Raw genomic sequence first — 13,197 nt, 5'->3', positions numbered from 1 at the left:
AACTACGCAAGAAACCCATTGTGACTGAGTTTACCAGAATTGAAATAGATGGCAGTAATAGTCAAAACATAATAAACAATTATATTTAAACATCTTGAGTATTATAATAAATATTTAATTTTAAAAGTAAATATAATAATACATCTCGTCATTATTGCAGATACAATAAGTGGGTACTAATTTAGAAAAGCTGTAGTAAATCAAATCTTGACTGATGTCAGATGTCAACTCAACTGTCAATCTTTGACATATTAATTTTGTTAGCAACACTGTCTTTTTTTGTGTCGACGGATAAGAGAATGTGAGTTTCGTGAAATATTGTAAATATATCCAGAAAAATCTGAGTTAAAATGTATTGAAATCTTTATTATTGTTTATTAGGATAATGTTTGACGCCCGCAGTATCTAAAACTACCAAGATTTTCTACACCTATGTGATTTTACACTTAAAAATATACTACAAATTCTGTTGTGTTGAACACAGTTTTTATTGTTTTTCTAGTTAATTTTATCTCTAAATAGTTTTGGTAACAATTTACTTCACATTATTTCATTATTATATTCAATAATCATATCCCTAAGTGCTTTGTATGCTTCTAATAATAAACCAAAATATTGTTTTGAAGGTTAGTTTTGTTGTTCTCAGATCCATCAAAGATGGGTAAAATTATGAAGCCGGGGAAAGTAGTGCTGGTCCTGAGCGGCCGGTACGCGGGCCGTAAAGCGATTGTAGTAAAAAACTACGACGAGGGCACATCAGACAAGCCATACGGACATGCTTTCGTCGCCGGCATCGACAGGTATCCACGTAAAGTCCACAAGAGGATGGGTAAAAACAAAATCCACAAGCGCTCCAAGATAAAGCCTTTCGTTAAGGTGAGTTTATGTATCTTATACTTATCATATTTCCTTAAGCAATCAAGGCTAGTATAACTTTGCTTGCTTTACCATGCTAAACAGTCTTGTTCTACACCACTACAAGAACTATTGACATATTTCATAATTGAGCTAAGTATAAGCCTTACCTAAAAGTAGCAAAACAAATAGACTGAATTTCAGATGTAAAATATTAGTGGTATATATATCTTAACATGTTTTGTTTCAAATATTTAAATGTAGGTACTTATATTTTTTTGTATAAAGATGCCAAGATTGCTCATATACTGGTAGCAAAAATTTAAGTATATAATTTATTCTGCATTATCCATTTGTTTGTCTTTGTGATATATATTTATTTCGTGCATATTCTACATAGAATATGCCTATATAATGACATATGTAAAATAATTAACTGTAGTTTTATCATTGATTATTAACAAATGCAGTCAAAACCAAATTGGTTACTACACAGTTTTATGTCTAGACTGTAATGCCTAAACATTGATTTTCAGTGGAATATATATACAATAGGAGTAGTAGATTGGCTTTATGAACTGAATAAAAATGTGTATAGCTTGCACATGAATAAATAGTAATGACTTGTTATCTTGGTGGTGTATAGGTATATACTAGCTTTCTATGTAAAAGATATTGTTGCCGCTAAAAGTAGGAAAATACTGTATTATAGTATAGTAAAACAAAATACAACAAAACATACACAAACTTATAAATTAAATGTTAAATTTAATATGTCAACTTCTTATGCATACTGATTTTATACATGTAGAAGTGAGTATATTATTTTTTAAATAAATGGTAGTGGACCAGCTGCACTAACAATTTACATTGGTGAGGTGCTGGTAGAGGCTGATAAGTTGACAATGAGGTCAGGTCAGTTATCCCATTCTGACAAATTCACAAAATATTACCCACAACTGTGTGGTGGTGTTCCAATTTTTTTTTAATAAGGATAAAATTGGTTAAAATGAAGTCATGGTTTTGACAGATCTGTGACAAGACGGTTTAAGAAGGGTGCACAGATCTGTATCAAAACCTTCGATAGGTTAATGAACATATTACTAGTAATGTACCATGTTAGGTTCACCTCCATGGCATTCTCGAAGGAAACCATAGTCATACACTCCTGGTGAATTTGCTACAATAGTCTAACCTGACCTGACCTCATATTCAACTTATCAAACCCCCACTAGTTCCCTGGCAGTATAAATTGTTAGCGCAGGTTGATGTTTCATTCAATTAACACCAATTTAAACAAAATTATCAAATGTCCCCATTACTAACAATTCGATCCCCCCATATTATTTAATTAAGTGGAATTCACCTTCAAATCCTTATTTGAAATCTTCATCAAGGAGGAAGGGAAAGTAGAAAGGAAGAGTCATTAACAAGCAATTGTAAGATTATCCATAGGTAGCTCAAGTATATTTATATATAGGATAGGGATAGGATGGGATGGAAGTTTTATCTACTTTTTGATTGATTTGTATAAACAATGAGAATTTTATTTGGGCTTATTGTTTATTTATGTGTAATATAATAATTATATTGTAGTATAGTATTATTGTCATTCCAAAATGATAAATTTTTATCAATGTATGTCTTAAGAAATTTTTGTTTTATTCAATTTGAAATTATGAATACTTTTATAGAAAATATTGAAATTCTAATGTTCTCTAAAACATTAAAGTACTGTAAAAAAAATGTTTATAGATAGACATTTCAACACACACAAATTTTAAGAAATTTTTGTATTTGTTTCAGCTGGTAAACTACAACCACCTGATGCCCACTCGTTACTCGGTTGACTTCAGTTTCGAGAAGTTCAGCGTCAAGGATCTGAGGGATCCAGCCAAGCGCAAGAAGTTGAGGTTCAACACACGGGTCCGCTTTGAAGAGAGATACAAGAGCGGGAAGAACAAGTGGTTCTTCCAAAAGCTTAGATTCTAAGGTGTAAATTTAAAAATAAACATTACTTCTGTAATGTAATATTGTTTTATTTTGTTTATAAAAGTACGCGTGCAGTACTACGGAACCCAAAACTGACCTAAAATGATTATTTTCTGCATTAGGTTGGTACAATCTGTATTAGTTTTATGAGAATATAAAAATATGTGACAAAGTCGTGGGTTTTACTATTCCGACATAATTAATTTCTCCACAAAAGATCAGTGCAACAATTTGGGCATGTGAATTTGAAATATTTGCGATATAGTTGAACTATACAAAAAAGACACAAAGATCATGATTTCAAACAGTCAACACAAAAAAACAATGACAATTTATACTTAGCTATTGTCTTACTATAGAAACTGTGAAATGGCGGTAGACTTGTCTTTTACCACGTATTCAAATATAACGCTGCAAGGAGTTAAGTCCGCCATATATTTTTATATATCTGCACTAAGCCTAAAGTTAAATAATATAGCATCTTGAATATGGACACAGTAAGTATTGTCAACGTCCATAGAAGACAATGCTTTTGACTATCTCAACGGGCATAAAAGCCGTGAAGGAAGAATATTCTGAGTATATGTATAATAAAAGAAACAAAGTAAAGATTATAATATAGCTTTATTTTTTAAATAAATTATTTATAAGCAGTCTAACAAACTTGAGAAATTAGAATTGAGGCAAAAAAATATTGTTGCATATGATAACGTATAGACAAAAACCATAATCACTTCATTATTTTGCCTTTTTATAACGCTATAATAACAGTTACAATATTCGTAAAGCTTTACAATTTACTTCATCGTTACACTGAGGATTACAAAATGTTATTTAAGTAGGTATAAATAGTTGCAGCTTTATAATGTAGTTGCAGATCACAATGGAGTAACTTCACCATCTGCGGGGCCGTGCCGTAATTGTTGTTTCGTCGGATGATTTGATGAATAATATCATCAGAGGAAAAACAACGGTAGGGAAAAATATTAATTCAAAAAACTTGACGTTCATAAGCGACTAAAATGTTCTACATGAATAAAAGATTTTTGATTTTTATTTGATATGAATTACTAAAAAGCTTCACTTTATTTTTTTTTAATTTGTTGAACAATATTTATGTCAAAAATGTTATGAATATTAGATTCTTCTTGGACAGTGAGCACGGGAAGAATTTAATATTCTCAATCGCGGGACTTCTTCGAGCCTTAAACTTGTGGTATTTTACTGGTTATGCCACTGTATGTACATAAAAATAATTGAGGTACAGAATAAATATGAAGCTTCAACATATAACTTTCGTCACATTCAATAACTCTATTTATTAACATTAAAAAGAATAAAGTTGCAACAACGGTGAAATTTGACAAACAAGCGGAGCTAAATCTCCCACTTCAAATATGATGTACACATGCCGAGTATGTTATAAATATTTAATAATTTTAAATGTTTGATCTATGGTGATCTCTTTTTTAATGTAACGGTTCCGGAAGAAAAAGCCAGCATGCCTCCGTACCCTGTATTGCTATATCCTAACCTTCAATCAAAACAGCTTACAAAGCAAACTGCGTGGCGACTGAATTATTTAAGATAAGAACCCACGCAGACGAATTTGTACAATATATGTCTGCATACACCTTTGTTGTAATCCTTATTCTTCACTCTATACATTAACTCCTAACTCCACCTATATAGTATAAGGAATATCATTTACTTGGTCAAGTCGTGAAGTTCCTTACAACTATATCACAAATATGCAGTAAAATGATTTATAATGAGGTTATAAAGTGCTAAGCGTCTCTCACATTCGATTGGTCGAGTCCTTTGTCGTAGTTCTTTATGCCCTTATTAGTATCAACATTAGGGTTTGCTATTTCTCATGGTCTCACATAACAGGGTTAGCCAAAATATTGGTAGAATACTCAGGACACTGAAAGAGTTTTACCAAGAAATGTTCATTTGTTTCCATTTGTATATTAGAAATGTTTATATCCTTTATCTAAGTATGATTAAGTAACAAACAGCCAAATTAGGAATGTGATATTGTATATAATAGTCGATTATTTTTGATACTACATAAGCAAATATTTTCCTAAAATCCTAATTTTAGATCTGGTTCTAAGCATCGTCTGTGAAAAATAATTGAATATTAAATAAGCGATGTTTAAAATATTAAAAAAATCTATGCGAATAATGGAATATTCAAAGAATAATAATTGAATATGAATATTTGATTCTTTTTTTCGCATTTCTAGAAATGTACATAGTGTAGTGTGTTTGTATTAGTACAAATGTAATACACTTTTACATTTAATATATTAGAAGCAGAGCTTAGCTACATTTCTTAAGACCTGTACAGCTTCATGAATAGTATCTAACCCTGTTGAGATGGTCATATGAAAGAAAGAGATAGCACTACTTGTATGACTATACAAAAATACAAACTTTAAACATCCATTGCAGTGGGCAGACTATTTTAGTTCTTTGTTGATAACTATAGACGTAATAAGACCTTGGTTACATCACGCTGCTACAAGCTTGACGATTCTCTCGTCTAACTTCTTGATCTCCTTCTGCAGACTGTCCACATTGTGAGCGAATACTTCTTGAACACCTTGTAATAGTTCCTTGTTGTTTTGTACACCACTTGCTATTGTGCTTTGCAATGTTTCCAATTCGGTGAGTGACTTCCCAAAGTTGCTTGCTAGAATTAAAACCATATTATCATCATCTTCATCAAGATATATATCACCGCTGCTTTCAACGCCAGAATTTTGTTAAAGATACTAGGGTAACAAACCCAAGAGAACAGGTAAATAAAATATTTTCAACTTAAAGATAAGGCAAGTAATATGTACTTATTCCCCCCTCCAAATCTCTGCTGGTGACATTTAAATAGTTAAAAATACGTGTCATTATACTTTTTTTAAATGAAATTTAAATTTAGATTTCATATATTTTACATCAATTTTACCTATAAATATGTTACGATTAATCGACCCCTCCCCCCACCCCTAAACGAGACATTTACTTGGATCACTGACAGCACAATTAGGTGATAGAGGTACCTATGCTGATAATTTTGTACAACTCCCTTGAGATATCTAGAATATAATATAGGTAGGTACCTTGATTATGTAGAGCCTCCAATGCTTCCATCCGCTCCAAAATCTCAGAATGTGATACACCGTCTATTTGCTTCAATAGTTTGTATAATTCGTTGACCTGGAAGGAGTTCATATAATTTTATTGTCACTAATCTGTTCAGACGACAATACGTAGGTAATAAAATATGTAATACATAAACCCTGGTACCTGGGTTCCTGGGACAGTTTTTGTAAAGTAACTTTTTATAAAATAAAATAAAATAATCTAATAGTTTGATCCATTATTAGTCTATATTTAAATAAATATAAAAAAAAAAAGAGTCTAAATTGTGTTGTGAATTTGTTTTTGTAATTTAATTATTTGATGTGATTGTATATTTTAATTTCATATTGTACGTCCGAAATGGATAAACTGGTCGTTTCCATAATATATGATGTAACACAGTTATAGACAATAAATGCTTATCTTATTTTGTATTTAAAAAAATATATAGAAGTATATCAGTAGTCTAGTACCCATAATACAAGCTCTGCTTATGTTGGCATTAGATGACGGTATGTTAATTGTCTAGGAAAAAAGAAGATTATCGATAAACCGTGGGCTTAAAGATAATTTGCTAAAAGTCTCGCGCATAATAGAAAGAAAATAGTGTCTAGTAACACTAGTGTACCTTGGCGTCGAGTTCCGGGTCATTGGGTCTGACTGCAGCCTTGAGGGTATCGACGGCGGATAGTAGCGCGGCCACGCGGGCCTCCGCCGCTGCCAACTCTCCGCCACGCAGCAGCGCCGCCCGCGCCGCTAGCTCCGCAGCCGCGCCCGTTACCGTCGCCTGCGTATATAAACCCATCATTAGCTGCCTTACACGTAAGCTTTTTCACGCGCGATTCGGCTTTCACGCAGAAAAGAATGTGTGTGTATGTACATTGCTGCCTTTACACGTACGCTCTTAGACGCGCGATTTAGATTTCACGCAGAAAAGAACATTATTGCCTTTACACGTGCGATTCGGCTTTCACGCGGAAAAGAATGCGTATGTACATTCCTGCCTCATACGTACCCTCTTTAACGCGAGAATAGGCTTTCCCGCAGGAAAGAATGTACCTATATGTACATTGCTGCCTTTACACGTACGCTCTTTCATGCTAAATTCAAACATTTGTTCATAAGTATGATTGTTTGTATCGGTCTGGGTTTTTTCTATGAATATTATGTACATATTTCCAAAAAAAATCGAAATATTTATTTCAATTATCTAGTACCCATAACACAAGCTCTGTTTAGCTTGGGACTAGATGACGTATGAATTGTTCTGTAATATATATTATATTACCTATGTGATCGGATACATACCTGTCCTGTGACAGCTTGCAGCTTCCGGAACGCCTCTTCATCTCTCACTCCTGCGGCTTGTTCCAACTTATGTAATCTGAAACAGTCATCACAATGGGGACTTAGTACTTAGCCTGCCTACACAACTTAATACATTAATCTCTGTAGAGAGAGTATGGGATTGTTAGTAAAGTGGATAATGAACCCAATTCTAGCAATGTACCATGTCAAGTTTGAACTACCACGTGGTTCCCTCTGGAAACTGATGATGAATTCCTGGTGAATTTGTCACGATGGGCTAGTTGATCTGACCTCATGTTCATCTTGTCATCTTCCACTGGTGCCCCGTTAGCGTATACCATTAGCGCAGGCGAGTGCAACATTAATGGAATCATTCATTAAAAAAACTCTGTAGACTGTAGTCATACAATGATGATAAATATACACATATATTACTTTTTGCCATAAAATAATATACAAATTTGTAATTTGTTGTAACACGTATATTTTCAGGTATAGCAATATAAACGAGAGACGTAGATGTATACACTAGAGCAGAGGTTACCAAAACTTTTTTGTGTCGTAGACCCCTTGCACTATTTTTCGGTTTTGGGTAGACTCCACATTCTTACCTGGTATTGATTTTTTATAAATTTCTAACTGTAGTAAAGTTTTGTGTTAAAAACATAAAGTAAAAATAACAAGATGACCGCTGTTGTAGACCACTTGCAGTTTGTCATAGACCCTGGGAGTCAATATAGACCACTTTGAATCACTGCTCTAGAGTATTGTAACTGCTAGATATTCTTTTTTGCTATATTATGCTTTTAACATATTTGAATATAGTAACATATTTGAAGTTTGTTAAGGTTTCAATAATATACATATTGGGATGTGTGCAACCAACCTGTGTTCAAGTTGAGCGATTCTCGTTGTCTGTGCCAAATTCACCTCAGGTTTCAGTTTTAAATGTGTGGTTACTATTTCACCTTTCTTCTTGCCATTGGCAGTCAAATATTCTCTGAAAAACAAAAGAAAATAAATAAAAAAAGACAAATTAAATTCAAAGAGGGAACTCTGCCTTTGGGTCTCGAATTGGATAACAATGATTGTTTTTTTTTTATGTGAATAGATGTAATTGTTTGTGACATGGCATATAATGTAAATAGAAAAGTAAACATACTTAAGTTTCTCAGCTTTAGGGTCAATTTGCTCTCCCTCCTCCAATTTAAGTTCTTCAAGTAATTTCTTTGTGGAATTGATTTGGGTTGCCAGTTTTGTAAACTCATCCTGAAAGTGGAAAGAAGGGAAATATATGACACAGAACATCTAAGGGATTTTAGGCTATCCTCTCAGATGCTAAGACATATAACACTGCAACCTGCATATATCTATTGTGCTCGCCTTTTTTCAAAGTTCGCTACATAGCCTCATGAGAGACAAGAATTGAAGGATATTCTTAGGAGCAATGGTTTTTGTCTCCTTAGGATATAGTGTATACTTTTCAAAGAAGATATTTCTGCATGAGTCGGCTACAACCACATATGCTGTCTGTGTGTGGTGTTTCCTGCTCTGTTTGGAAAAATCGGCAGATTGTTGTTAAGCTTTCCATAAGAAGCAATATAAAAAGTCATTAATGATTTTTAAAATCTTCCTATAAACTGGACACTGCAACACCAGGGGTATTGCAAGTACGTTGTCGGCCTTTTAAAAAGGAATAAGCACTTTTCTTGAAGGTTTCAATATCGTATCGGTTCTGAAATACCATTGCTGGAAGGTGATTCCACAATGTGGTTGTGCAAAAAGTTTCTAGAAAACCGCACTGTGGAGGACCGCCATTCATCCAGATGATCAGGATGGTATTTTAGTTTCTGGCGGGTGGTACGGTGGTGAAACTCAGCAGCTGGTATTAATCTGAACAATTCCTCAGAACCCTCCACATGATATATGCGGTAGAAAATGCACAGAGATGCAATATCTCAAATAGTTTAAGGTGACAAGGTGGCACTAGTGGAATATGATAGCGCGAGCATTTATGGTCATGCTATCATGATGCGTATTTATGAAGGAGGAATTTATTATGATGGATTCCTGGGGATACATGTAGAGGTCAATGAAACTTCAATGAAACTTAGTACATTGCTAGTGATGGTGTAATTAGTTCACATTACTAACATTCCCTTTCCCCCTCACGCTGATATTTTTTTACAATGAAAAAATTGTGCTTGCACCTGTGCTAATAGTATACACTGCCAGCACCAGTGGAGGATGACAGTATGAGCATGAATTCAGATCAATGGGATACCATACCTTCTCACTTTCACTAGCTTTATTCTGCTGCTCAGCTACTTCTTCTAAAAGTTCAGAGAACTCGCAGCGGAGTCTGTTGTACCGCTCCAGCAGTGTTTCAGGTTCACCCTCGGCTGCCAATTCCCATTCTCCAGCTCTATATAAATAGTAAATATTTAGACTAAGACCACAGAATATAAAATAAAGGATAATAAGACTTATTATTGCTTATTAATTAATATTGCAATAGATGATGATGAATAGATGTTTTCTGATTTTTTTTCTTTTTCTAACTGTTCGAGTGCTATCGAACATGAACTATTGACAGCCTCTAGGCTGGGTCACCTCTCACTTTGCCATGCGCCTACGACATCACCGCACGCATACCTTATTAATTAGACAATTAAAGTTCCTTGTAATACCTTCTAGTATTAAATATATAAATTCACAGTCCACTAATAATTTTATTTTTGAGTCATCAACACTTACAATAATCTAAAGAGCCTTTATGAAAAGCTATGTATACTATAACAATAATAAACCAGAACAATTCACACAGCACCTTCTAGTGGCAAACTAAACTCTAATTGTAATATATGTAATAAACAAGTCAGAGAACAATTTTTTTTATAAATATATTGACAATAATAAATTAACATAATTTTATTCGGAATAAGTAATGACAGTTTAATAAATATCTAAATTGTATTTTTTTATTAAATTTTAGTCTTTATAAAATTTAATGAAAAAGTAGCAGTTGTAGAGTAGTAAGTAGTAGATCAAGTCACATATGTATTTGCATGTCTGTAAAGACTAAAAGTAAGAGCTATATAACTGAAATAAGATTACCATCTACGATGTACAAATATCAAAATTCAACAAATACATTTTATTTCACCTCTAAAATCTAAAATCCCTCAAATGTTGCTCTACTTGAGAACATGTCATGCACTAGTGCCATGTAATTTTATTGCTATATTGCACCTAACATTTATTAATGTATTATCTATTACAAAAGGTAATTACCTATACCCAATCCTTGTTTTTCGACTTAGACGATCTGAGAAATCTACGTTTCCAGTCAGAAATTTCCCTTTAAATTTGTTAAACGAATCCTTTACAGACAAATGTAATTGTTCGATGCATTCGTTTTCTTCCTCCTCGCCGGGCTCTGACTGATCTGCTTCTGGTAGATCTCCTGTTTCATATACATCAGGCTGGTCGTATGCCTTAAAATTTTTAAAAATTAAAAAGTATGACTGTCTCATTCCTGTGCATAATCAATAAATCACATGAAAGTGCAGACACTCACTATACCCGGAAGATTCTCGTATTTAGGATCAGCCATGATTTCTTAACTTAATAATTGTTGTTTGATTTAGAAAAATAACTTAATTAATAAAAGATTTGCTTGAAATAATGTATGTGTGACTGAATTTTGAAATGAATAAATAAATGTCTGAAAATGACGTCAGACGTCAGTTGGCAGTGCACAGATAAAAAAAATTGTGTCAACATTTCAATATCTAAAGTACGTCGGCTGTTATTAAAATATTGTTTTGTATTTGCCTACAATGTATCTTTTAACATAACTAGTTAACTTAGTTCTAAGAAGTTACTTATTTGCCTATTCTTAATTTCTTTCCTGAGAGCATACGTCTATAGTTTATCTGTGGTTGAATCTCTATAATAATTTACTTTTTTTAGTTTTATTTATCCCTATAGGAAAGGCAAAGAGTCTATGCCTATACAGCCATAACTATTCATTTATCAGACAATGCATGACAGTTGTCACATTAAAGTTAGACAAATAATACACGTCATTCATTGGGCCGACCGACATTATTCCATTATATATTTATTGCGTACTGACTCATATAGATATTTTTGTCAGCTGTAATTTCACAACGATTACGTCAAGAATCGTTGAAATATATTACCGGTACTAATCGACGACTAACACAGTGTAGAAACAAACCGTAAACATGAGTTTACAGTGGACAATAATTGCAACGTTTTTATACGTCGAGATAGCGATCGTACTTCTTCTGACTTTGCCAGTGGCGAGTCCTTCTAGATGGCAAAAGTTCTTTAAATCGAAGTTTCTAGCATATGTAAGTAACCAAGCTTCTATATACTTCCTCGTGCTCGTCGGCGTGCTAGTGCTATGTCTTCTGGACGCCATTCGTGAAATACAGAAATATTCCAACATTGAACAGACAGATCATCAACATCTAGATGCGGAGATGCAAGGAAACATGCGCTTGTTCCGCGCCCAAAGGAACTTCTACATTTCCGGTTTTGCATTATTTCTACTCGTTGTTATCCGGAAGTTGGTCCAGACGACCTCCGAGGTAGCTACTCTGTTGGCGCAATGCGAGGCGAACTTTAGACAAGCGCAGAGCGCATCAGCAACAGCCAAAACCTTGCTAGACACACAAGGATCTGGAGACGAGAAGAACAAAAAAGAAATTGATGACCTCAAGGGACAGATTCAATTGTTAGAGAGGGAGCTGTCAAAAGAGAAGAAGGATAAGGAAGCTGTAAAATCCCAAGCTGAGAGTCTGAACAGAGAGTATGACCGTCTCGCAGAAGAGCACAGCAAGCTGGAGAAGAAGATTACAGTTGCGAGGCAAGCGAGTGGAGGTGATGCTAAAAAAGATGAGTAATAGGGCATTGCCTTGAAGGCAACATGACTGATCATGTTTAAAACTAATTATTATGAAGATGTCAATGTCATTATAAAGTAAAGTCAAGTATTGTAATTAATTGCATTTTATAATTTGCAAATTTATAATTCAACTTCCTAACATTTTTAAATTTTGTAAACTGTAATTTATATAATCATGTTAATGTTCTATTTCATTAATTGATCATTTTAATGTACTTCTATAAAATAATATTTGTCTATGGTTTTTGCTAACGGAAGTCTTGAAAATATCCAGTAACAGCCATGTCAAACTACTACTTTATTAGTTTGTCATTGTACATTATTGGAGATTCAACATGCAATCTTGTAGCTAGTGGATTAAGGTTAAGAATGATTTAATACATATTGCAAGATAAGATGTGATTTGTAGAGGGCAATGTACAAATGAATCAGTTAGTTCTAGAACATACATTAACATATAATTATGTGTAAACAAATTAATCTTCACAGTCTCATTAATATAGTATGTTTGTATTTATAAATTACTACTGGTCCACCAGGCTTCACTTGGGAGTTTATAACTTTCCGTCTCGGAAGAACGTGCAATATAAACAGTGGAAGATTTTTTAAAAGAAATTCTTTCCTATTTACAATTGTAGTATCTTTACGCAGTACAAATTTAAGCCGCTTCCGCAGTTTGTTCTGCTTTTAATGCAGTTTTTAGCAGTCGATATGAGTGAAGCAAGAGCAAGGTTTATATATAAAACACATCTACATCTGTGAAAAACCAGGTAGATGTAGTTTATGAATTAATACCACAGCTGAAATTTCCTGAAATTATAGAAAGTCATATTACAAGAATATGCTGATATTTGTAATAATATAGATGAACTCTATCAATTGTTGTTTAATAATTAAGATAGGAAGTGAGTACACACATGTATATGGATCATAGGGTATTTTGTATAGAAAAATTC

At 33.5% G+C, this 13,197-nt stretch overlaps 3 protein-coding genes across 4 annotated transcripts; 2 read left to right on the top strand and 1 right to left on the bottom strand.

Moving 5' to 3' along the window:
• Positions 1–234: 234 nt before the first annotated feature.
• LOC131846713 (large ribosomal subunit protein eL27) lies at positions 235–2,881 on the top strand. 2 transcript variants are annotated; one of them, XM_059196089.1, is made up of 3 exons: positions 235–301; positions 647–876; positions 2,662–2,881. In XM_059196089.1, exons 2-3 carry the CDS (start codon positions 658–660, stop codon positions 2,845–2,847), a joined length of 405 nt encoding a protein of 134 aa, XP_059052072.1. In that variant the 5' UTR covers positions 235–301; positions 647–657; the 3' UTR covers positions 2,848–2,881. The 2 variants fall into 2 exon arrangements, with proteins under 2 accessions (XP_059052072.1, XP_059052073.1); XM_059196090.1 differs by having other exon boundaries at positions 282–352.
• A 2,044-nt stretch (positions 2,882–4,925) lies between these two features.
• Positions 4,926–11,026, bottom strand: LOC131846730 (dynactin subunit 2). The gene is made up of 9 exons (XM_059196113.1): positions 10,883–11,026; positions 10,597–10,799; positions 9,592–9,727; positions 8,465–8,571; positions 8,189–8,302; positions 7,303–7,378; positions 6,623–6,781; positions 5,973–6,069; positions 4,926–5,548 (listed from the first exon to the last, which is right to left on the bottom strand). Exons 1-9 carry the CDS (start codon positions 10,916–10,918, stop codon positions 5,367–5,369), a joined length of 1,110 nt encoding a protein of 369 aa, XP_059052096.1. The 5' UTR covers positions 10,919–11,026; the 3' UTR covers positions 4,926–5,366.
• A 345-nt stretch (positions 11,027–11,371) lies between these two features.
• LOC131846714 (B-cell receptor-associated protein 31) lies at positions 11,372–12,841 on the top strand. Its single transcript, XM_059196091.1, has one exon. The coding sequence runs from the start codon at positions 11,556–11,558 to the stop codon at positions 12,237–12,239; it is 684 nt and encodes a 227-aa protein (XP_059052074.1). The 5' UTR covers positions 11,372–11,555; the 3' UTR covers positions 12,240–12,841.
• The last annotated feature ends 356 nt before the right edge of the window (positions 12,842–13,197 follow it).

Source organism: Achroia grisella, unplaced genomic scaffold, assembly GCF_030625045.1.
Source record: "Achroia grisella isolate CSIRO2021 unplaced genomic scaffold, CSIRO_AGI_Agris_v1 utg512, whole genome shotgun sequence".
NCBI lineage: Eukaryota > Metazoa > Arthropoda > Insecta > Lepidoptera > Pyralidae > Achroia > Achroia grisella.
This window is presented reverse-complemented; position numbering and strand designations above follow the sequence as displayed.

Bases quoted from the DNA above. Each gene is read 5' to 3' on its own strand.
- LOC131846713 (XM_059196089.1), top strand. From the start codon at position 658: ATGGGTAAAATTATGAAGCCGGGGAAAGTAGTGCTGGTCCTGAGCGGC. The intron at 877-2,661 runs GTGAGTTTATGT...TATTTGTTTCAG, and splicing joins AGATAAAGCCTTTCGTTAAG to CTGGTAAACTACAACCACCT.
- LOC131846730 (XM_059196113.1), bottom strand. From the start codon at position 10,918: ATGGCTGATCCTAAATACGAGAATCTTCCGGGTATA. The intron at 10,800-10,882 runs GTGAGTGTCTGC...AAAAATTTTAAG, and splicing joins ACGAGAATCTTCCGGGTATA to GCATACGACCAGCCTGATGT. The intron at 6,782-7,302 runs GTATGTATCCGA...TTATATACGCAG, and splicing joins TGCAAGCTGTCACAGGACAG to GCGACGGTAACGGGCGCGGC.
- LOC131846714 (XM_059196091.1), top strand. From the start codon at position 11,556: ATGAGTTTACAGTGGACAATAATTGCAACGTTTTTATACGTCGAGATA.